The 24,509-nt window shown below is 49.0% G+C and overlaps 2 protein-coding genes across 2 annotated transcripts; one reads left to right on the plus strand and one right to left on the minus strand.

The window, feature by feature from the left end:
- The first annotated feature begins 3,966 nt into the window (after positions 1–3,966).
- LOC125963142 (sodium- and chloride-dependent creatine transporter 1-like) lies at positions 3,967–6,450 on the plus strand. Its single transcript, XM_049705169.1, has 5 exons — positions 3,967–4,803; positions 4,892–5,016; positions 5,664–5,773; positions 5,905–6,221; positions 6,313–6,450. The coding sequence occupies exons 1-4, from the start codon at positions 4,760–4,762 to the stop codon at positions 6,148–6,150; spliced, it is 525 nt and encodes a 174-aa protein (XP_049561126.1). The 5' UTR covers positions 3,967–4,759; the 3' UTR covers positions 6,151–6,221; positions 6,313–6,450.
- A 10,916-nt stretch (positions 6,451–17,366) lies between these two features.
- LOC101288213 (olfactory receptor 3A1-like) lies at positions 17,367–18,122 on the minus strand (the record flags this gene model as incomplete). The annotated part of the gene is made up of 1 exon (XM_004285942.1): positions 17,367–18,122. A coding segment is annotated over one exon (756 nt), but the record flags the coding sequence as incomplete, so codon positions are not given.
- Between the last annotated feature and the right edge of the window lie 6,387 nt (positions 18,123–24,509).

Raw genomic sequence — 24,509 nt, forward strand, 5'->3', positions numbered from 1 at the left:
AGATTTCAGTTAATTAAATTAATCCAAAGAAGACGTGGCACATATATACAATGGAATATTACGCAGCCATGAAAAGAAACGAAACTCAGTTATTTGTAGTGAGGTGGATAGATCTAGAGTCTGTCATATAGAGTGAAGTAAGTCAGAAAGAGAAAAACAAATACGGTATGCTAACACATATATATGGAATCTAAGAAACAAAAAATGGTCATGAAGAACCTAGGGGTAACACGGGAATAAAGACACAGACCTACTAGAGAATGGACTTGAGGATATGGGGAGGGGGAAGGATAGCTGTGAGAGAGTGGCATGCACATATCTACACTACCAAACGAAAAACAGATACCTAGTGGGAAGCAGCCGCATAGCACAGGGAGATCAGTTCCGTGCTTTGTGACCACCTAGAGGGGTGGGATAGGGAGCGTGGGAGGGAGGGAGACGCAAGAGGGAAGAGATATGGGAACATATGTATATGTATAACTGATTCACTTGGTTATAAAGCAGAAACTAACACAAAATTGTAAAGCAATTATACGTCAAAAAAGATGATTAAAAAAAAAATTAATCCTACAGTGAGACCTCCTCTGGTCCCAAAAAGCAAATCTTATAAAACTAAGACTCAGGGGCTTCCCTGATGGCACAGTGGTTGAGAGTCCGCCTGCCGAAGCAGGGGACACGGGTTCGGGCCCCGGTCCGGGAGGATCCCGCATGCCGCGGAGCGGCTGGCCCCGTGAGCCATGGCCGCTGAACCTGCGTGTCCGGAGTGTGTGCTCCGCAACGGGAGAGGCCACAACAGTGAGAGGCCCGCGTACTGCAAAACAAACAAACAAACAAACAAAAAAACTAAGACTCAAGAGGTTCATACTGTTTCCAAGTCACTTAATAGGATCCCAGAAGAAAGCTTAAGAATAAGTTCAGGAATAGAAACACATCCAGCACCCAAGGGAAATCTTATAATGCCTAGCAACCAATCTAAACTTACCGGGCATGCAAAGAGGCGGGAACATCCAAACCGTTATGACAGAAATCAGTTAAAATGCATCGATTGGAAAAGAAGAAGTAAATGTGCCTTTATTTACAGACAAAATGACTGTATATGTAGAAAGGCCCATGGGATTTATAAAAAGAGCTATTACTATCAACTAGTGAGTTTAGCAAGGTTGCAGAATACAAGCTGTTTTAGAGGGAGCTTATCACCTCACCCCAAACACTTAACCAACTGCCCCAGCACTTTTCTTTGCAGACCTGAAACAAGGTCGGTAAGCCACAAACTCTTGCTTAGTATTCTGGCATTATACGTTAATATAAAAATGTAACTATAGAACTAAGAAAATATTCCAAAATTAACACTGAACGGCAGGACACAATTTTCTTTTTGTTCCACTTCTGACACTGTCTTCAATTAGGTGTGCTACCGGAATAGCTGAATCCCAGACCTCCCCTCCAACCTGAGCACAAATGCAAGAATATTAGGAGGTGCAGAAGCTAAAACTAAACTCAGACACAGAACAGCAGCTCAGTTGTATTTTCTGCAGTTAACATTTAATCACCAAACAGAATACGTGGACCCTGAGCGCCCAAGGGCCAGTACAGGCAAAAGACGAGGCCGCAACAAGTGGTGACCACTGAAGAAAGCAAGGGAAGGACGCCAAGGACACGACACATAAGTTAGGGTTAGCGCCCTGGGGCCTGCTGACGCTAAACGAGAAACTGGGTAAAAATGTACTGCAAGATGTGAATCACCAAGGAAAGCTGGTCGACACAGAAGATGATGGAACTTCGGAGTTGGCCAAAGTCTTCAGCAGTGAATCGGCTAAAAGGGAGGGAAAAATAAAATTCAAGTTTGGGGAGGCACACGTCCCTCCCTGTCCCCCCACACCGACAATCCCAGAGCAGCACACTTCTTCTTTAGGCTTAACCCTCCCTTACAGCTCCACCTGGCCTGAGCCTGGCTCTGGCCACCTGCCACCAGCCCCTCCCCAGACCCCTGTAGAACCCACATGACCAGGACGGGGCCCTCCACATTGAGCTCCCTCTGAATGGGCTCTGGGATTAGAAAGTATACACTCAGCAACTGGTGGGCGACCTCCGCGTCCATGGGCGATGGGAAATGCACAGTAAGGGTGCTGGAGGAGATATGGTTAAGGCACCACACGCACTACTGATTTCGCCTGTGCCTCAGGCTTCCTCCTCACTGAGACTCGCCTTCACCCCCCCACCCCGCGGCTTCCCCGCCAGACCACCCCTTAGGCCGTCCACAACCTCCCACCCTATACACTGAGGCCACCCTGGACATCACCACCCCTACCCTCTGGTTTCCCTCAGGTTGGTTTGCCCCACCATCCCGTCAGCCCAGACCACCCTTGGCCCATACCCTCCAGCCGCCCAGAGTTCCCTCCTTCTACACTTCAGGCCCCACCGCCTGCAGCCCCTCCCCACAAACCACCTCCAGCCCAGCCCCTGGACGCCCGGCCCACTGGGGCTCCTGGAAAAGGATACCACTGTAGCGCCTGCGGACCCGCATCTCCGGCCCCGGGTGCTGCATCTCTACGTGACCCTGCTGCGTGGGCTGCCCACTGGATCTGCACAAGGCCACCGGCTGCGCCACCTGCCTCTCCTGCGACGCCAGGGTTGCCAGGGTCGCCAGGATCGACCGGGTCACCGGGGTCACCCTGGCCACCACATGCTGCTCCCACTGCAACGGCCGCGGCACCTGCACCTTCGTCTGCTGCCCTCATGGCTCCTTCACCATCTGCCTCAGACTCCATCTACAACCGCTTCCACCCTCCCTACAAGCGGGGGAAGAAAAAAACGGTCCCTCACAAAACCAACCGTCTAACGGCCCCTCACGTGGGGATTCCCAGAGCGCCTGCGCAAACACACCCCTGGTAACGGCTCCTGACTCGTGATTGGCTCCCACCGACAGAGCCTGCAGGCTCTCCAGCCAATGGTCGCCCCCTTACGAAGCTCCACACCGCAGAGCGCTGTGTAACCCCAATGAGCCTGCGCAAACAGACACCCACATCTTCCGGTCCCTCTAACCGGCCTACCTCGGGCCCAGGCTCCCCGTAAGCGGCTTAGCCATGAGGCCTCCAGGTGACGCCCCTCCACTTAGTGTGGCTGGAGCTCCCCAGTGCGCATGTGCAAACAGAGCCCCGCTCCCACCTCCTAAGGCCTCCGGGCACGTAAGTTTCCCTGCCAAGCCTGCAAACCCCAGGCGAGCCCCGTGCACTTCGAAGTCTGTGTCAGAGGCAGCCTGGCCAACTTCACGTGTGACCAGCCTGCTGAGCGCAGGTCCCTGTCATCGAGTTCTGCAAGGGAGTCGGGCACCTCTGGACCAGGCCCGGCCAGCCCTCTGGTCTCCCACACGTAGCTCGAGTCTGCATGTGTGTTCGTGTGCACGCGTGCGTGTGTCGGGGCCCGGCCCTGCGGGGATGAGGCCAGGGATGCAGAGCGGGCGGTGCCTGCCCGCCTGGGGAGGGAAGCAGGGGGCTGCTGCTGGGCCCCCTGGGGACGGCGTGGGGCCGGGCCGCTAGGGGCTCCAAGGCTCCGGGGACACAGACTGCAGCGACTACAGGCTGCAGGCTTGGCCCTGGCTTGCCAGGTGCATGGGGGAGACCGGCTGGCCGGAAGGGCTGTGGCGGCGGGGGGTGGGGTGGGGGTAGGGGCGGGGGGCCCCACCCCAGGACCACCCCCAGTCTCCTGGCCCTTTGCTGGCACAGACCTCATGGGCTTTCCCTCCCCTAGGAACAAAGTCTTGAGGCTCTTCGGGGGCCTGGAGGTTCCGGGGACCCTCAGCTTGGAGGTGACCCTGTGTCTGCTGGGTGCTGGTCTACTTCTGTGTCTGGAAGGGGGTCAAGTCAACAGAAAAGGTACAGCCGGGGTGACGGCAGGCCTGTGGGCAGCACTGCCTGGGGGGGGTGTGGGTGTCTGCCAGCAAACACTGCTGCCACGGGAGGGAGGAAGCGGCACCAGGGCCAGAGCCCGAGGAGGGGCAGGGACTTCAGTCCGGACCACTTGATCCCCAACCCTGGCTGGAGAGTCCTCCCCACCCTGCGCCTCCAGGCCCGGCAGCCTTCCCTCCCGAGTGGAGGTGGAGTGGCCCGGGCAGCGGCTGCCCCTTCCCTGGGGTGGGGGGCATCCCTGGCTCGCCTTTCCTGTCTCGCCTTCCCTCCCTTCCAGTTCCTCTCGTTTCTGGCTCTGAGTCAGCTTTTGACCTTCTCGGTCTGTCTCTCTCACCTGCCTGTCTGCCCTCGGGGACCCAGCGGGGAGCGTGGACCCATCCCTCCCTCAGGGGCTCCCTGTCAGGTTGTGGGCACAACTGTGTGAACAGACACACAATAAGACAGCCTGCCGGTGGTTGCGGGACACGCAGGATACGGCCAGGTGTCTGGAAGGCGGGAGCGTTCCAGCAGGGTCCGCAGAGCAGCCGCTTGGCGCTGCTTGTGTGGGAGGCAGAGGCCTTTGCTGCCGTCTTGATCTTGCCTCTGTCTCTGGCTAGGTGAGTTCTAATCCCCGGCACCAAGGACCCCCGCCTCTCTGCAGACCAGGCCCTGGAGTCGGCACGGGAGGCGTGGGACCTGCGTGCGGGCTGCGGCCTCGCTCCCTGCCAGGGGAGGGCCCTGCCTCTCCCTCCCTCTGCAGCTGACCTGTGCTCGCCGTGGCTCCTCACACCTGCTCTCCCCTCGCTCATCTCCAGGTATGGATAGATGCCGGGACCCAGATTTTCTTTTCTTACGCCATTGGCCTGGGGGCCGTCATGGCCCTGGGCAGCTACAATCGCTTCAACAACAACTGCTACAAGTAGGCCCTACAGCCCTGCCACCCCTGCCCTGCCTGCCCGTGGGCAGCAGGCAGTCTCACCAGCCCACACGGTCCCCTCTGCCCCCAGGGATGCCATCATCCTCGCACACATCAACAGCGGGACCAGCTTCTTTGCTGGCTTCGTGGTCTTCTCCATCCTGGGCTTCATGGCCACAGAGCAGGGCGTGCACATCTCCAAGGTGGCGGAATCAGGTAAAGACGCCCCAAGCCCCAGCCCGGGCTCCGGAGCAGCGGCAGCTGCTGTCGTAACGGACCGTGTACACGAACGCACACAGAATGACGTTCTGAGAAATGAGAACAATTCAAACTCAATTTGTCACATCACTCTGGGCCAGGAGGCCTGGCTGAGCAGCTGCGAGGCACAGCTGTGCAGCCACCTCAGGCCAGGCCACGTGGAGCCCCGAGCCCCCATCCATCTGTATCCAGGGGCCTCGGGGTACGTCCTCACACTTGCCTGAGTGTTGTAGAGGGAAAGGTCGGCCTTCTCTGGGTCAGTGGTGATCTGCGACCACAGTAGCTGCCGGAACCCAGGTACAGAAGGCTGAGCCAGACACGCCACTCATGAGTACAGGTCTACCAAGGGCTTGCGGGAACCTTCCAGCCCCTGGTATGGCGCGCGCGCGTGCAGACACACACACACACGCGCACACACACGCGCACACACACACGCACACACGAGGGCTCGAGTGGCCCGACAGTGTCTTGACAGAAGTGGAAAGGCCCTTGGCCACAGGGTGCCCTGGCATCGTCCACTCCTCTGGTACCGTGGTGCAGGGTGGAGGGGGACAGGACGTGGGTGGGGGGCTCCAGGTGTCCACACCCTGCCCCTTCCCCCTCAGGGCCTGGCCTGGCTTTCATCGCCTATCCCCGGGCCGTCACGCTGATGCCTGTGGCCCCGCTCTGGGCTGCTCTGTTCTTCATGCTGCTGCTGCTTGGCCTTGACAGCCAGGTTTGAGAGGGGGGACGCAAGAGAGGGGGCTGGGAGATGGGGGCATGGGGGCTGGCGAGCAGAGGCCACACTGGGCGACGGGAGATGGCAGGTGGGTGGGGAGGGGCACGGCCTGAGTTGCCCGGCCACAGTTTGTAGGTGTGGAAGTCTTCATCACCGGCCTGCTGGACCTCCTCCCGGCCTCTTACTACTTCTGTTTCCAAAGAGAGATCTCCGTGGCCCTCTGCTGCACCCTCTGCTTTGTCATTGATCTCTCCGTGGTGACCGATGTGAGTGGGGGCAGGGTGAGGGATGCCCCTGGCCTCAGGCTGCCGGCTGCCACCTTCCCTGACCTGGATCCATCCCCAGGGTGGGATGTATGTCTTCCAGCTGTTTGACTACTACTCAGCCAGTGGCACCCCGGTGCTCTCGGCCTTCTGGGAGTGCGTGGTCATCGCCTGGGTGTACGGTAGTTCTGGGCCGACAGGCAAGCTGGGGGTGCGGCACGGTCAGGGGTGGTGCCTCTCTAGCTCTGGCCCTCCGGCCTCACGTGACCCCAGGAGCCGACCGGTTCATGGATGACGTGGCCTGCATGATCGGGTACCGACCTTGCCCCTGGATGAAATGGTGCTGGTCTTTCTTCACCCTGCTGGTGTGCATGGTAAGGGCCGGGAGAGCCTGGGCAGGGCGAGGGACACCGAGGGAGGAAAGGCGAGCCAGGAAAGGCGGGCCAGGGATGCCCCTCACCCCAGGGAAGGGGAAGCAGCTGCCGGGGCCACTCCACCTCCACTCGGGAGGGCAGGATGCCAGGCCTGGAGGCGCAGGGTGGAGAGGACTCTCCAGCCAGGGTTGGGGATCAAGTGGTCCGGACTGAAGTCCCTGCCCCTCCTCGGGCTCTGGCCCTGGTGCAGTCTCCTCCCGTGGCAGCAGTGGTCGCTGGCAGACACCCACACCCCCCCAGGCAGTGCTGCCCCCAGGCCTGCCGTCACCCCGGCTGTACCTTTTCTGTTGACTTGACCCCCTTCCAGACACAGAGTAGACCAGCACCCAGCAGACACAGGGTCACCTCCCAGCTGAGGGCCCCTGGAACATCCAGGCCCCCGGAGAGCCGCAAGACTTTGTTCCTGGGGGAGAGAAAGCCCATGAGGTCTGTGCCACCAAATGGCCAGGAGACTGGGGGTGGTCCTTGGGTGGGGCCCCCCGCCCCTACCCCCACCCCACCCCCCGCCGCCACAGCCCTTCCGGCCAGCCGGTCTCCCCCATGCACCTGGCCGGCCCGGGCCAAGCCTGCAGCCTGGAGTCGCTGCAGTCTGTGTACCCGGAGCCTTGGAGCCCCTAGCGGCCCGGCCCCACGCCGTCCCCAGGGGGGTCCAGCAACAGCCCCCTGCTTCCCTCCCCAGGCGGGCAGGCACCGCCCGCTCTGCATCCCTGGCCTCATCCCCGCAGGGCCGGGCCCCGACACACGCATGCGTGCACACGAACAGACATGCAGACTCGAGCTACGTGTGGGAGACCAGAGGGCTGGCCGGGCCTGGCCCAGAGGTGCCCGACTCCCTTCCAGAACTCGATGACAGGGACCTGCGTTCAGCAGGCTGGTCACACGTGAGGGTGGCTCAGCTGGCCCCAGCACAGACTTTGAGGTGCACGGGGCTCGCCTGGGGTTTGCCGGTTTGCTGGGAAGCAGTCACGTGCCCAGAGGCCTCGCAAGCGTGACATCCGGGGAATGGCGGCGGGGCCTGTTTGCGCAGGCGCCCTGGGAGCCCCAGTGACGTCAGCCGCCGAGGGGCGGAGCTTCCTGTGGGGACCTCGTTCCCTCAGAAGCTCGTGCTGGGCGTGGAGGGCAGAAGCGAAGCCTGTGGCAGCATGGAGGCCGCAGCCCGAGGCGATGGCGGCGGCGTGGCGAGAGGTGGTGAAGGCCAGGGCGGCCCAGATGGCCCCGGAAGTGTCGCACAAGAGGTTGGAGGTCCACAGGCCTTGCAGCTGCCGCGTGCCCCTGGGCCGAGAGGAGATGGTTTCCCCGGGGCGGGCAGACGCCGATTATGGCTCCTCCGTCACCACGCCCTCCCACGGCAACGCCGTCCGCCGGCCTGGGTGCCACCCCGCACCTTACGCAGGTGGACACGCCGCGACCGGACCAGGTGGACAAGGCACGCCTGGATCAGGTGGAGACGCCGCCTACGGACCAGGTGGACACGCCGCGCTGGGACCAGGCGTACACGCCGTGCCGGGACCAGGTGGACACGCCTCGCTGGGACCAGGTGGACACGGCACGCCGGGACCAGGTGGAGACGCCGCGCCGGGGACTGGTGCACACACCGCCTCGGGGCTGGGTGGGTTTGTCGGGCCCGTGGGCAGAGGATCCGGAAGCCAACTGCTCCAGTTATATTCTGTTTGAGGAGAGGCCGAGGGATGCGCCTTCGGGAGCCAGTGGAAGGGGGAGAAGGGGGTCAGCCCGGGGATGTGGAGGGGTGGGGGAAGGGGGAGCAAGACCGTTGGAGGCGCTGGCCTCGTGGGGGAGGGGTCAGCGGGGGCGGGGAGAGGTGGGGGGCGCGGGGGGGGACGGCCTGAGGGACCAGAAGGGGGCGGAGCAGACCTGCAGGGGGCCGAGACCAGTGAGAGCGGCCTGAGAGCACGCAGGCCTGCGGCACAGGCCAGGTCGGGAGCCGGTTCCTTGGCCGTGCCGCCACCGGCTCCTTCCCGGTGCCCCTCCGATGGCCCGTGGAGGCAGAGAGGGCCTGCCAGCCCCCGGCGCCACATGGCCAGCGCCACCGAGGGGCGGTGTGGAAGGAGCTCGCAGTGTGCGGCAGCACCCTAGCCGTGTCAGTTCTCCGAGGGGCCCCGGTGGGGGGCGGTGGCAGGTGGCCGGGCTGGCTCTAAGCGTGAATTGGAGACCCCAGAGGCGGGGTCTGAGGCCGTAGACCTGCGCGCCGAGCCTGCCGCGCGCTGAGCGGGCAGAGCATTAGGCGCACAGTTACCACATTTCACTGGGTTTTCTCTTGCTCTCCCTTTTAGCCCAGTGAGTGCTGAGGACCCGGGCTGACTCCAGATTTCCATCACCTCCGGTCTCAACCAGCCTTCTCTGTTGCTGCGGACCATGCAGCACTTCGTGCTCCATGTTTTCACTAAGCCCGGGCCAGGAAAGGGGGCGTAGGACTAACCTAGCGCCTCTTCCTAGGCAGGGCGTCCCTCCCCGGTGCGTTGATTCCTACACTAGTTGCCACTTTATTCTGGGGCCCTAATTGTTTGCTTGCATTGGTCTTGCGCCCGCTTGGCCCTGTTGTTTCCCTGTTGCTGGAGGAGGAGGTGCTGAAACGTTTGTTACGGCAGAAAATAAAACTGAACTACTACTCCGTGTCTGAGTATATTTTCAGGTACTGCGCCTCCACGGTTTCTTGCTTTGTCCTTGGTTTCAAGGGAAGGTTCTGGGCTTCAGGTATTCTAGTAGTACAAGGTAATTGAAGACGGTGTAGGAGATGGAAGAAAAGTAAAATGCATTATGTCGTGTCATTCAGCGTTAACTACTATCAGTATTTTGGAATATTTTCTTAGTTTTATACTTTCATTTATATATAGCAAGAAGATAATGTAATTTTTGCAAGTTCATGGTTAAGTTTTTTCCTGAATTATTTTCATTTAACATATGAGCTTTTCTCCCCTGAAATTTCTTCAAAAACACGTACTTGGTTGCATAAAAGAGGTACTATAAGCGTTAACATTTAATACGTTTCCAGTTTTCCCTATTATAAGAAACGAGTCAGTGGAATTCTTCTGTGTAAGTATTTGCCTGACTGGTTATGTCCTCAAGGTAGATTCCAAAGGGTAGAATTGCTGAGGTAAAAATTCACTTTTCTATTGATTTTTTAAGGCTGTTGGTGTACAGTACATGGTTGCTGCTCAGAAAGTGTGCCCTCCCACCAGAATTCTAGTTTGCCCACCACCTTGTACCAGTAGGTCTGATTCCTGCCAAAATAAAAAGCTTAGTTTGCAGAAGATCAAACAACCCAGAAACACTGGAACTGGAACTTTGTGGTCTACTGACCTTGTTTCAGACGAGTGAAGAAAAGTTTTGGGACAATTAGTTAAGTCTTTGGGGGAGGAGTTAGCCCCCTCTAATGTATAGTGTTTCCTGCAACCTCGCTAAATTCCCTTATAGTTTTAGTAGCTCTTCTGTGAATTACATCATATTTTCTACATACATGATCAGGTGGTCTGCAGATAAGGTAGTTTTACTTTTTCCGTTCCACTTGGGATGCCTCTTTGTGATTGATTTCTCTCCTAATGGGACTGGATTTTCCTGCTGCTTTTCGTGCGTGGTGATTTTATATTGGACGCCAGACATTGTGAAATTTTACCTTGGATGCTGGATATTGGTGTTCCCAAACATATTCTTGAGCTTTTTTTCTGGGACTCTGTTAAGTTACTTGGAAACAATTTGAGCCTTTCAAGTCTTCCTTTTGGTGAGAACAGGGCAGGTTTTAGTGTAGGAATAATTTAACTAATTAACAACCTCCAATATTTGTTAGAAACAGAGACTTTTATACTTTATCAGTTGGAGTGTTAGTAAAGCTATCGGGACATTTATTTGGCATTTTACATTGAAGTTTAAGCTGTTCTTACCCTTTGGCCTACCTTTGGGAATCTTTCAGAGAGAAACTCTTGCATATGCAAACAAGGCAGAATTAACCAGAATGTTAATTATAGCATTGAGTAAAAAAGCTTCAACTGAGTAAAGATTCAGTAAATTACAGTAAGCCCATCCTAGTGGAAAACCGTGTGGCAGTTAGAGAAAGAGCAAGGTAGATAGCTGGGTACTAAGAAAGATTAAAACAAGTTGAGAATCTCTGCGTGGTATATGCTGTGTTCTCTGTATGGTATGTTCTGTTCTCACACTGTGCTGCCACCATGTGAATGTGTGGGGATATGCATAGTAACTACCTAGAGTGAGCCACCTCCACTATCAGGAATGCTCATCTCCAGACATTAGCATTAGCGAAAGAAACTCCCACCTGGTAAATTTCACACGTACGTACTGTTTAAATATTTTCATCACGTATGTATTCCTTCTGACATAAGTATTTTTATTTTGGGAAAGTACAAATACTGTTCTGTTAGATTAAGGAATAATCTTTCCTAGTCTTGTTCCTTTAAAACATTGGACATTGATTTTGAATTTGATGAAAAGTCTGCACCACTGTAGAGGACATCTATGGGTTTTGTCACCCAGCATCCGTGTCCCTTCTCTTGGTACCGGTATCGTCATGTCACGCTAGAAAATCTCCCCTTTCCTTTTCTCTCGGCCATTATGGTTCTGATAGAGTTGACGTCACCTCTGATTCCAGGGGTGGGCATGTGGCTCAGGCCTGGCCAATCGGAGCACTGCTTTCCTCCGGCCGTGGTGATCCCATCCAACCAGTGACACTTTTGGGGCTGCAGGAGGGCAGACTGGTAATGGACAGAGGGGAAGCTAGAGCAAGAAGAAGACACATCTCAGAGAACCGAGTCCTGGATCCAGCCATGCCTGAAGACAGGAACTACCTCTGTACCTTTCGGTTATACAGACCCAGAAATTCTCCCTTTCGCTTAAGGTAATGGGAATATTTTTGATTGTTTCTGTTCTACTTTTTTTTCACTTGCAATAGCAAAGTCTTGAGTATTAATGAATTGAGGGAATCATAATTTTATTTAATCATAAATCATAAATTTATTTATTTTCGTAATTATAATCATATTTATTTATAATTGAGGGAATATTTTTGATTGTTTCTGTTCTACTTTTTTTCACTTGCAATAGCAAAGTCCTGACTATTAATGAATTGAGGGAATCATAATTTTATTTATTTAACTACTGTGGTCTGAGGACTTGGCCCTCCTTTATTACTTCAAGGGAGAAATAGGCCTCTTTTCTTGTTAAGGGATTAGCTCCTTGCTGATCAACTCATATTGTGGTAGAAAAGGAGACAAATGAGTCAAAGGAGGGGAGGCACTGCAAGGGGCAGCTGGAGGAAAGGGACAAGGAGAAGGACCTTCCCTTTCCAGACAGGGCACCGAAAATTGGCCCAGAAGTGGGCCATATAGTGGATTTGGAGAAGCCTGTGCCTTCCACATTGTTTTCAATAGCTGTATAATATTCCACAGAATGTGTATACCATAGTTATTTTAACCAATCTCTTGTACATAGGCCTTTAGGCTACTTATAATTTTTCAGTATTATGAACCATGCTGAAATTAATACCCTGGTACATTTGTTTTTGTGTAACACATTATGTACAATAGGATTTTAGAAGGAGGCTTGTTGGGTCAAAGAGTAATCTCTTTTTAAAGTGTTTGATATGTATTACCAAGTTGCCCTCCAAAACGTTTGCATCAATTTAACTCCAACCAACTGTGTATGAAAGTGTCCATTTTCTTACTTCCTACCCTCTATTTGGCAGCTTAGCCCGCCATAATAAAATAATAATAAAATACCACAGACTAGGTGTCTTAAACAGCAGAAATTTATTTTCTCATAGTTCTGGAGACTTGAAGTCCAAGATCAAGGTGCCAGCAGGTTGGTTTCTGGTGAGGCCTCCTCCTTGAGTTACAGACAGACACCTTCTCGCTGTGTCCTCACATGTCCTTGTGTGTGTGTGTGTGTGTGTGTGTAGGGAGAGAAAGAGAGAGCTCTCTGGTGTCTTGTTCCTCTTCTTATAAGGACACCAGACCTATTGGATTAGGTACCCACACTTATGACCTGATAAATATAACCTTAATTACCTCTTTAAAGTCCCTATCGCCAAATACTGTCACATTAGACAATAGGATTTCAACATACGAATTAAGGGGGGATACAATTCAGCCCATAATGCACACCAAGCAGGACATTTTCAATCCTTTAAATCTTTGCCCATATAGTAACCAAAATCATATCTCAATATTGTTTCACTTTCTTTTGATTTCTAAACTGGTTTAACAATATTCATATGACACCTGGCCACTGGTAACTCCTCTTCTGAGAACTGTCTTTTCATATCCTTTTTTTCTATTTTTTAATTGTAATAGTCATATTTCACTTATTGATTTGAGAGTGCTCTTTATATGTTAAAGATATCAAATCTTTGCTGTAATTTGAAAACGCTTTCCTTCCTCATTGCTTCATTTTAACTTTGGTCATACTTCTTTTCTATATAGAAGGTTTTTAAAAACTTTTAAAATGTATTTAAGTCATCGATCTTTTCATTATGATTTCTGTAGTTTATGTCCAATAGAAAGCCTTACCCACTACTGTAAAACTGTAAAATTTGTCACTCATAACGTCTTCTAGTACTTTAAAATTTTAATCCACTAGGAATTTATTTGGGTGCAAAAAATGACATTGACCTAATTTTGTTTTGCCCCCAAAGGTTAGTCAGGTGTTGGAACGTTATTTATTTATTTATTTATTAATTTTTAGTTTTTGCAGTACGCGGGCCTCTCACTGCTGTGGCCTCCTCCGTTGCGGAGCACAGGCTCCGGTCGCCCAGGCTCAGCGGCCATGGCTCACGGGCCCAGCCGCTCTGCGGCATGTGGGATCTTCCCGGACCGGGGCACGAACCCGTGTCCCCTGCATCGGCGGGCGGACTCTCAACCACTGCGCCACCAGGGAAGCCCTGGAACGTTATTTATTTATAACGTTTATAATCCGTATTTCTCGACCGAGTTGAAATGTCATCGTCACCAAAGTTTAACCCCCACCTTTGTTTATTCTTGCAATTTGTTCTTCTAGCTAATTCGGGTTGAGTGATCTGGGATGGCCTCTCTGAGGAAGTGACCTGAAGGATTCAGTACAGAAAGTTGGGATTGGGGAGGGAGAAGAAAGAGACAGAGAAAGACAGACAGACATTTGATTGGTTCAGCTTAAGTTGCCTTCCCAAGAATGCAGGGAATAACGTGAGGACAAGAAGGGGATGAGAGAGAGGAGATTAAAGCATCAATGGATTAGAGGACTGTTGAGTTGGGGATACTTGAACATTTGAGTTTTTCTGTTTTTTACTACTATAAATAATGGTGTTGTGAATATTTTGTTTAAAAGGGTTGCATACACACATGTGTAAATATACAGAGTCCGAGGTTTAGTGATGAGAGAGTTTTCAGGTGGAGTTCATAATTTTGCAAGAACTATGCATTCCCACATGACATATTTATGCAGGTCTCTGTAATTATAGCATATTACCTGGTTAGGGAATGAGGGAACATTACTCTACCATGTAGTAGGGTGAAGGATAGGTGGAGAAAGGCCAAGATATGTGTCTGCAAAATTGACGTCCAAAATAAAAAACAAGTTCCATATTCTCACGGAAGGTAGGGTTTATCAGCCAGGATGCCAGCAGTTGTGTCTAAGGGACCAAGCGAGAGATGTGACTGGAGAGAAAATGTAAAATTAAGTCAGCAGTCAGAGTGAAACCGAAATTGAAAGAGTACATAAAGAGCAATGGTGAAATTACTTGGATTACACAAGTCAGAAGAAAGCTGGTCTAGATTTTACTTTTCACAGAAACATTAATTTCCAAAAGAATTAAACTTGAAATGGGAATAAATGAAAGCATACAATTAAATAGAAAATATGAAACCATAAAAATGAAAGGAGAAAACATTGATGAAGACATTTATGCATGATACAAAACCCAGAAGCCATGCATGAGTAAATATGAATCAATGTCCGAACACAAAGAAATGTGAAACGTATTTATGGCAGAAAACACCGTGAAAGCATCAAATTGGGAATCAATTGGGATGATTCTTTATAAACCAGATAGTAAAAAATGCAGGAGGGCTTCCCTGGTGGCGCAGCGGTTGAGAGTCCACCTGCCGATGCAGGGGACACAGGTTCGAGCCCTGGTCCGGGAAGATCCCACATGCCGCGGAGCAACTAGGCCCGTGAGCCACAACTACTGAGCCTGTGCGTCTGGAGCTTGTGCTCCGCAGCAAGGGAGGCCGTGATAGTGAGAGGCCCGCGCACTGCGATGAAGAGTGGCCCCCGCTTGCCACAACTAGAGAAAGCCCTCGCACAGAAACGAAGACCCAACACAGCAAAAATATAAAATTAATTAATTAATAAACTCCTACACCCAGCAGCTTAAAAAAAAAAGAAAAAAAATTTAAAAAAAGGCAGGATACAAAGTGCAGAAGGCAAAAAAATAAAGTAAAATCAATGTCTAATTATACAAAAATGTTAAACTCTGTTATGAACAAAACACCATAAATAAGATGAAAAGACAAACGAGTTAGGAAAAAATCAGTGACACAAATAGCAAGCTAAAGAAAATATCTTTAAAATATGAAAAAAAACCCAAAAATCTCTTAGAAATCAGTACATAAAAGACAAACAATCCAATAGGGAATTGTACAAATGACAAGAACATGGCATTCATGGAATAACAATTATAAACAGCCAAATTGGTACTTGATGTGATCTTATTTATGTAAAAAAACATTGTAAATGCAGGTTAGCATATCCTAGGAAAAAATCTGGACGAATACACATAAAACTGCTCATAGGGGTTAGTGCAGAGACATTATGAGAAAAAATTTTTATTTATTTATTTTTGGCTGCCTTTGGTCTTTGTTGCTGCACTTTGCGCAAGCAGGGACCACTCTTCGTTGCAGTGCACGGGCTTATTGCGGTGGCTTCTCTTGTTGCAGAGCATGGGCTCTAGGTGCGTGGGCTCAGTACTTGTGGCTCGTGGGCTCTAGAGCGCAGGCTCAGCAGTTGTGGCACACGGGCTTAGTTGTTCCGCGGCATGTGGGATCTTCCCATACCAGGACTCGAACCCGTGTCCCCTGCATTGGCAGGCGGACTCTCAACCACTGTGTCACCAGGGAAGCCCCCTATGAGAAATTTTAACTTTCTAATAATGCACCTTTATGTAAAGCATAAATGATTTTATTTATTTCATTAAAATTTTTTTAACCATTTATAAAATTGAAGTATAGTTCGTTTAGTGTTGTGTTAGTTTCAGGTGTATAGCAAAGTGATTCCATTACACACACACACACATATTGTTTTATATATATATTCTTTTTCACATTCTTTTCCACTATACTTTATTACAAGATATTGAATATAGTTCCCTGTGCTATACAGTAGGTCCTTGTTGTTTATCTATTTTATATATAGTAGTGTGTATATGTTAATCCCAAACCCCTAATTTATCTCTCCCCGTCTCCCTCTGCTATCCTCTTTGGTAACCGTAAGTTTGTTTTTTATGGCTGTGAGTCCATTTCTGTTTTCTAAATAAGTTCATTTATATCATTTTTTTAAAGACTACATGTATAAGTGATATCATATGATATTTGTCTTTCTCTGTGTTACTTCACTTAGTATGCTAATCTGTAGGTCCTTCCATGTTGCTGCAAATGGCATTGTTTCAGTTTTTTATGGCTGAGTAATATTCCATCGTATCTATTCCCACATCTTCTTTATCTGTTTATCTGTCAATGGGCATTTAGGTTGTTTCCATGTCTTGGCTACTGTGAACAGCGCTGCTCTGAACATAGGGGTGCGTGTATCTTATTGAATCATAGTTTTGCCTGGACATATGCCCAGGAGTGGGATTGCTGGATCATATGGTAGTTCGATGTTTAGTTTTTTAAGGAACCTCCATACTGTTCTCCATAGTGGCTGCACCAATTTACATGCCCACCAACAGTGTAGGAGGCTTCCTTTTTTTCCACACCCTCTCCAGCATTTATTATTTGTAGACATGTTTTTTTTTTTTTTTTTTTTTGCTGCATTGGGTCTCCATTGCTGTGCATGGGCTTTCTCTAGTTGCGGCTGTCGGAGGCTACTCTTCGTTGCACTGCGCGCGCTTCTCATTGCGGTGGCTTCTCTTGTTGCAGAGCATGGGCTCTTGGCACACAGGCTTCAGTAGTTGCGGCATGCGGGCTCAGTAGTTGTGGTTCACGGGCTTGGTTGCTCTGTGGCACGTGGGATCTTTCCGGACCAGTGATTGAACCTGTGTCCCCTGCATTGGCAGACGGATTCTCAACCACTGCGCCCCTGGGGAAGTCCCTATTATTTGTAGACTTTTTAATGATGGCCATTCTGACCGCTGTGAGGTGATACCTCATTGTCGTTTTGATTTGCATTTCTCTAGTAATTAGCGATATTGAGCATCTTTTCATGTGCCTGTTGGCCATCTGCATGTCTTCTTTGGAGAAATGTCTACCTAAATGATTTTATAATAAGCATATATTGTAGTTGAAAAAAATAAAACATCTCTAAGCGTCCAGAACTGTAAATACACAGTGATTCCAGTTTTGTTTCCCTGCTTTAAATACACATGCACATACATTTGCTGTTCAAAAATACACCTGAAGGAAACCATGAAAATGTTCACAGTGGTTCTCTGTAGGTGGTGAGATTGTGAAGGGTATTTTTTTTGTCATTTCATGAACTTCCGTAACTGCACAACTTATTCAGTGACAATGTTTTATTTCTATCAATACAAAAAACAATGTTTTAGAATAAAAAAATGCAACAGAGATATTTGATCTTTGCTAGAATGGAGGAAAACCTGGCACACAAAATAAGATTCACCAGATGGACCATCTACACTAAATTTGAGACTCCTATGTAGTTGGATTAACTCCCAAAGCATCAGGTATGTGCCAGCCGCACTGTGGAGGAGTGTGGCCTTGCCTCGCATGTGCCGTAGACGATGGGGTCGAGCATGGGAGCGAGGCCCACATACAGCACAGAAAGAACCCGGTCTCTCAAGCCAGAGTGTGAAGAGCTGGGAAGGATGCAGTGGAGGACTGAAGTGATGTAGAAAATACAGACCATGGTGATGTGAGCGCCACGGGTAGAAAAGGCTTTTCTTCGGCCCTCGGCAGAGTGAGTCCTGAAAACCGCAGCGACAACATGTATATAGGAGCTCACAACCAGGGCACAGGGTGCAAGAGCCACCAGAAAACCGAAGAAGAGCAGGGCAAGTTCATTGGCCCACGTGGTGGAGCAAGAGAGTTTGAGCAGTGGAGGGAGGTCACAAGAGAAGTGGGTGATAAGGCGGGGTCCACAGAACTTGAGGAGAGCCGCAAGGATGGTGTGGGTGAGGGCACTGGTCAAAGCAAGCAGGCAGGAGATTGAAGCCAGTCCTGTCCGGGTCCTTTGGCCCATGAGGACTAGGTAGCGCAGTGGCTGGCAGATGGCTGCGTAGTGGTCATAGGCCGTGGCTGTGCACAGGCAGCACTCCCAGGGAGCCAGGAAGTGGAGAAAGAATATCTGGGTGAGACAAGCATGACGGGGCATGACCCGCACTGGTGCCAGCAGATGTACTAGAATCTGGGGCACCATGGTGGAGATATAGGCAGTATCCAGCAGCGAGAGGTTGGCCAGGAAGAAATACATGGGAATGTGGAGTCAGAAGTTCCCAGCCGCAGCCACTATGTAGAGCAGCAGAAAGCTGGCGAAGAGCAAAGCCTCAACTCCTGTGTCCCATTCCCCAGCTGGGTGGAACCACGCACGGAAACTCGCACCTGTGGAGTCCAACTCAGAGTCACACGAGGGTTTAAGTTTGGAGTTTCAATTTACAAAAGGGAGTGGTGGTGAGGGAAGAGACAAAGAAGGCTGGTTTCAGGCTTAAGGGAATAAAACTCAGAATTGGAAGAATGCAGTTAGGCTCAGGAGACCGGCAGTAAAGGAGAGGCCAGCAGAATGGAAACCCCATCAGTCCTCACACCAAGAGGAGGTGCACAGACCTTGAAGTCACAGTACATGCACATCCTATGAGAATATCAAAGGCAGTCCCTCAGAAACTTCTACCTGAGTAAGTGGCCCTGCACCTTGTAATTACCTGAAATTGTCCCATCACCAACCCAACAGAACCCCTACTCAGGATCAGTGATGAGATCAGGTCCCTCCTTCTCTTGCGCTGAACCTTTCAGTGCCTCCCATCTCACTCAGAGTCAAAGCCAAAGTCCTCCTCGTGGGCTAGCAGACCCCCTGTGATATGCCCTCTCCTTTCCTCTCTGGTCATCAGACAAGAGTTTTGTCAGCATCTTGTCCCATGTCACATCTTCAGACCTACCTACAGCAGCAAACATCCTTGCCTATTTCCTGCCTTGGAGGAAGAGGGCTCTGCCCTTCTATCCAAGGCTAACTTCTCCAGCTGCTCTTCATCTCAGTACTTGGCAATCCTTTTACATGTGAATGTACTAAAGGCCACTCAGTTGTTTACTTTAAAATGCTTTATTTTATGGTATGTCAATTTTGCCACAATAGAGAAGAAAGCAAATTAAAGACTTTCTTCAGACATATAAAAGCTGAATTATTGTCAGCAGAAAACCTGCACTACAAGAAATGTGAAAGACAGTTCTCCTCAAGGAAGGATGACACCAGATGGAATTTTGGATTTATGTGAATGAATGACGAGTTCCAGAAATGGAAAATATGTAGGTAAACATAAATTTTTCTCATTTTAGTATCTCTTTCAATCATAGCAAACTGTTTAAGCAAAAATATTAACAGCATAGTGTGCGGTTTATAACCAATGTAGAAATAAAATGTATGACAACAATAGTACAAAGGACATGAGTGGGTAATTGGAAGTATATTGTTGTAATGTTCTTACATGATATGTGGAATGATTTTCAACCATTTGAAGGTAGTCAATAATAAGGTAAAATGCCTATTAGAAACCCTAGATCTAAAAAAAGATATAGTGAGGATAAAATGGAATTCTAAAACTTATTCAATCTAAAAGAAGTCATGAAAAGATAGAACGAGGAACATAGAACACATGGGACAAACAGAAAATAAAGTACAGGATGGTAGATTTAAACTGAGCCATATCACTAATTACATTAATGGTAAATGGTCTTCAGTTAAAAAAAATGCTTCAGTTAAAAAGCAGAGATTGTCAAAGTGGATAAAAGGGCAAAACAAAACATATGCTAAGCATAAGAAACCCACTTTAAAACATAAAGATATAGGTCTGGTAACAGTAAAAAGATGGATGAAGACATACCATGCAAACTCGAGTAATAAGAAAGTTTGAGTAGCTATATTAATAGCAGGCAGAGTAGACTTTATGATAAGGAATATGATGGGATGGAGGACATTTGCTAATGATAAAGGGGTTATTTCATGAAGAAGTCATAATAACAAAGCTTCAAAATGTATGAAACAAAACTCACAGAAACGAAAGAAGTAAAGTAGCAATCAAGAGGAAACTTAAGTAACAGAACGATACTGCAGAAAATCAGACATAGAAGAGCAAATTTTAATTTTAAATTTAACCTAAATAAGCAGTAGGAAAGAAATAATGACGATAAGAGCAGACATGAATAAAATGTAAAATGAGCAAATAAATGATAGAGAAAAATCCATGAAACTGAAAGCTTTTAAAAATACCAATAAAACTGATAAAAACTGTAACCACGGAATGTTAGGAAAAATGTTTGTGAATAAATTTTCCAATTTAGATGAGATGGACAAATTCCTTGAATGACGCAAATCACCAAAACTAACTCAAGAAGTGGAAAACCTGAATATCCCTAAATCTATGAAAGAAATGGAACAGAAAACTCCAGGCCCATATGACTTCACTAGTGGATACTATGAAATACTTAGAGAAGAAATATTACCAATCCTATACAAACTCTTTCAGAAAGTAGAGGAGGGGAAACACTTCTCAAATCATTTTATGAGGCCAGCATTACAAAATACCCAAACCAGATGAAGACATTGCAAGAAAAGAAAACCATAGACCAATATCCTTCATTAACTTACACACAAAAAACTTAAATATTAGCAAGTTTAATCCAGCAATACATAAAGAGGACAATACATTACAACCAAATGAGATTTATCCCAAGAATGAAAGATTGGTTTTGTATTGAAAAATCAGAGTTATTCATCATATTAACAAAATAAAGGAGAAAAACCATGTGATCATTTCAATAGATGCAGAAAAAGCATTTGACAACATTCAACAACCACTATGATAAAAACTCTCAGAAAACTAGGACTAGAAAGAAACTTTCTTAATCTGATAAAGGCAATCTACAAAAATCCTACAGCTAAAATGATAATGGAGGAAAATATAATTCCCCACCCCTGAATTTGAGAATAAGGCATGGATGTTCACCACTTTTATTAAGTATTGTCCTGGAAATCCTAGGCAGTGCACTAGACAAGAAAGAAAAATATAAGTTATACGGATTGGAAAAAATAGAATTATCTTTATTCAGAGATGAAATGTTTGTGTATGTAGAAAATCCTAAGCAATCTACAAAGAAAGAAACGTGAGATTTAAAAATCACTATAATTTATAATAGTATCCCAAAACATGAAATACTTAGTGATGCATTTAATAAAATACGTGTAAAACATTTACAGTGAAAACTAAAACCTATTAATAAGAGAACTTAAGACCTATAGTAATGGAGAAATGTATCACGTTCATGGATTGGAAGACCCAGTATTTTTTTTTTTTAGTCACAAAAATTTAACGTTTGAAGATTTCCATCACAAAGCAAGATTACACATAGACAAAAATTAGGAAAGTAAACAAATAGAAAATTTGTTAGCAGAGGAAAGAAAAGTAGTACATACATATGGCAAAATATTCAATCCCACAAGTTACTTATAAAATGATAATTAAAATAGCAAGTGAATACCAATTTATAACTAGTAAATTAGATGTACTAAAATTAACAGCCAGTGCTGACTAGGTTGTAGTCAATGGGTATACTATATTGGTGACAGGGTGAATTGATGTAATTCTTTTTGGCAAACAATTTGCAATACATTTGAAAAGAAACATACATCTATTGCATGTGATACTGGACATCCTGTAACACAGCATCTACAGCTTTGTCTCCTTCTCCTCCCACAGTGGACAGAAATAATTCCATATTCAATCTTTCCAAGGTGCCCCACAGTATCAGTTACTGGGTGTTATCTGACATCCTCAGATATATATGAGGATGAAGGATCAGAAATATTAAACCCAGGCCCAGGAAGTATGAGTATATATTAGGAAAAGGATACCACAAAGGAACGAAGACGCAAGTATTAAGAAATTTGGGGGGCTTCCCTGGTGGCGCAGTGGTTAAGAATCCGCCAGCCAATGCAGGGGACACGGGTTTGAGCCCTGGTCTGGGAAGATCCCACGTGCCGCGGAGCAACTAAGCCCGTGCGCCACAACTACTGAGCCTCCGTGTCACAACTACTGAAGCCCACGAGCCACAACTACTGAAGCCCTTGCGCCTAGAGCCCATGCTCCGCAACAGGAGAAACCACCGCAATGAGAAGCCCGTGCACCACAACGAAGAGTAGCCCCCGCTTGCCACAACTAGAGAAAGCCCGTGCGCAGCAACGAAGACCCAACGCAGCCAAAAATAAATTAATTAATTAATTTTAAAAAAAGAATATATTTTTAAAATATCCTGCTGGTCATCAAGAAGATAACAGCAATTCCAATTTTTTTGGAAATGAGCGAAGGATATGAATAGGCTAGTTACAGAAAAGGAAACCCCCAAAAGCCGCAAGGATATAGTAGGAGTGGAGATGGGTACAGCCATAGCAGAGAGCAGCATGGCGCGACTGAATCCAATGACGTCTTCCCATCCCTAAAGCCCAGCAATTCTGCTCCTGGGAACTTGCCACTGGTCCCCTTAATGGGTATGTATGAGGATGTCCATCAGGTACTTTTCACAGAGGTGGGAGTCAGAGCCCTCTAGACGTCCCACTGACCCTCCTTCTAACCTTATTTCAGACCCTCAGGTGGGTCTGGTTAATTCATGAGTTTCCTCTTGTGATATGGACGACAGCAGAAGCCAACATGCTAGACCCTTGCTCAGTACATTCTCTGGGCTTTTCCCGCACATGTCCAACCAGTGTCCACGCCTACTCACTACCTACCCGTGTGAGTCCGATTCTGCACTGATGTTTTTTTTTTTTCCCCAGTGATGATGATTCAAACCTCTTTGCTAAACCTAAAACTAAAAAACTATAAGAATGTCTGCTCACGGCTCCCCCTTTGCAACTCCCACAGGGGAACCTGGGACACAGAGCTCATTGAGTCTTCCGTGACTGTGAGGCTTTAATTCCCACCTGGCTTTCGTACAAGACCACAGCTCGGCCTCCCTAGTCCAGCTCCCTACTGCCCATTATTCAGAGAAGATGGCCTGCTCTCCTTTCCTCGTGTTTATATGTTAGTCTGGCCTGAATTGTAATCACTTCTGTACCCTCTGCTTTCTCCTGAAAAAAGTATGTGGCTTTACAAATTGGACCACACGAATCATTTCCTCTGCAAGGAGTTCACTGACACCATCCACTCCTGCCTCCTGCCTGTCCTTTTCCACTCCTTTCAAATAGGTCTAGTTTACCATCTGCAGCCTTTGACACATCTCCCTTGACATGTCTTTTAACCTAAATACCAGCTTTATTACTGATAAAACTGATTGGGGGACTTCCCTGGTGGTGCAGTGGTTAAGACTCCATCCTCCCAATGCAGGGGGCCTGGGTTCGATCCCTGGTCAGGGAACAAGATCCCATGTGCATGCCACAACTAACAGTTCGCATGCCACAACTAAGAAGCCTGTGAGCTGCAACTAAGGAGCCTGCCTGCCACAACTAAGGAGCCCACGTGCCACAACTACGGAGCCCACCTGCTGCAGTCAAGGAACCCGCAAGCCACAACTAAGACCCAGCACAACCAAATAAATAAATAAATACATTAAAAAAAAAACAACAAAAACTAACTGATTGGAGGTACTTCCCTGGTGGTCCAGTGGGTAAGACTCTGAGTTCCCAATGCAGTTCCATCCCTGTTCGGGGAACTGGATACCACATGCCGCAACTGAGGAGTTCATATGCCACAACTAAGGAGTCTGCACGCTGCAACTAAGTCCCACATGCCACGGAGCAACTAAGCCCGTGCGCCACAACTACTGAGCCTGCGTGCTAGAGCCCGCGAGCCACAACTACTGAGCCCGCGCGCAGCAACGAAGACCCAACGCAGCCAATAAATAACTAAAGAAATAAACTAACAGAAAAAAAAACTTAAAAAAGAAAGCACAGGTCTAGATGTCGAGTAGCCAGAAGGAGGACTCTGGTGGGTTCCGTGGCTTGGCCGCTCGCCACGTACTCCAACCTCGGTCCGGTGAGGCCTCTTCTACCGCACACGCTGGAGAAATAAGAGCTGCGTTTCCCCGGCCCCCTTTGGAACTAGCGTCCTGGGCGAGGTCCAGGCGTGACCAGCTAGTTGCTCTCACGTGCGATGCGGGGGGCAAAGCAAGATGGAAGTCCACTTCTGGGTGCCCTTCCTGTGAGTCACAGCGACGCGGTTTCCGTGTGAGTACTAGCAGAGTGTCCGTGTGTGCTGGGATGCACGGTGCGGCCCTGGGGGTGTGCTGGGCCACCTTGGACCTGCTGGCGACAGCCAAGCGGGAGCGTCTCTTTGCGGCCAGGCCCTCAGTGATGTCGTGTCGGCGGCCTGCAGTCAGTCGGCTGTGGTGGGAGTGGGTACAGCGTGGAGCTCAGCAGATGCAGAGCCCCTGCTGCGTCTGGAGAGCCTTTGTTAAAGCTTCACCAGTGCAGCACTGGCCGCCCGGGCGAGGGCGCCTGCTGAGTGAGCGTCCACCTCGGGTCAGCCTCTGGGGCCGAGGGCAGGGCCGCGGAAGGATGGTAACCAGCCCAGCAGGTGGAGGAGTGGCCTGGAAACAGCCGAGAGGAAGCCAGACTGGCCCGTGTCACCTCCTGGCCCTGGGACGCGAGGGGCCGGGCCGGCCCAGG

The sequence above is a fragment of the Orcinus orca genome, chromosome X (genome assembly GCF_937001465.1).
Source record: "Orcinus orca chromosome X, mOrcOrc1.1, whole genome shotgun sequence".
NCBI lineage: Eukaryota > Metazoa > Chordata > Mammalia > Artiodactyla > Delphinidae > Orcinus > Orcinus orca.

Excerpts from the sequence above, each read along its gene's own strand:
- LOC125963142 (XM_049705169.1), top strand. The coding sequence starts at position 4,760 with ATGGCCCTGGGCAGCTACAATCGCTTCAACAACAACTGCTACAA. Across the intron at positions 4,804-4,891 it reads TTCAACAACAACTGCTACAA|GGATGCCATCATCCTCGCAC; the intron begins GTAGGCCCTACA and ends CTCTGCCCCCAG. Across the intron at positions 5,017-5,663 it reads CTCCAAGGTGGCGGAATCAG|GGCCTGGCCTGGCTTTCATC; the intron begins GTAAAGACGCCC and ends CTTCCCCCTCAG.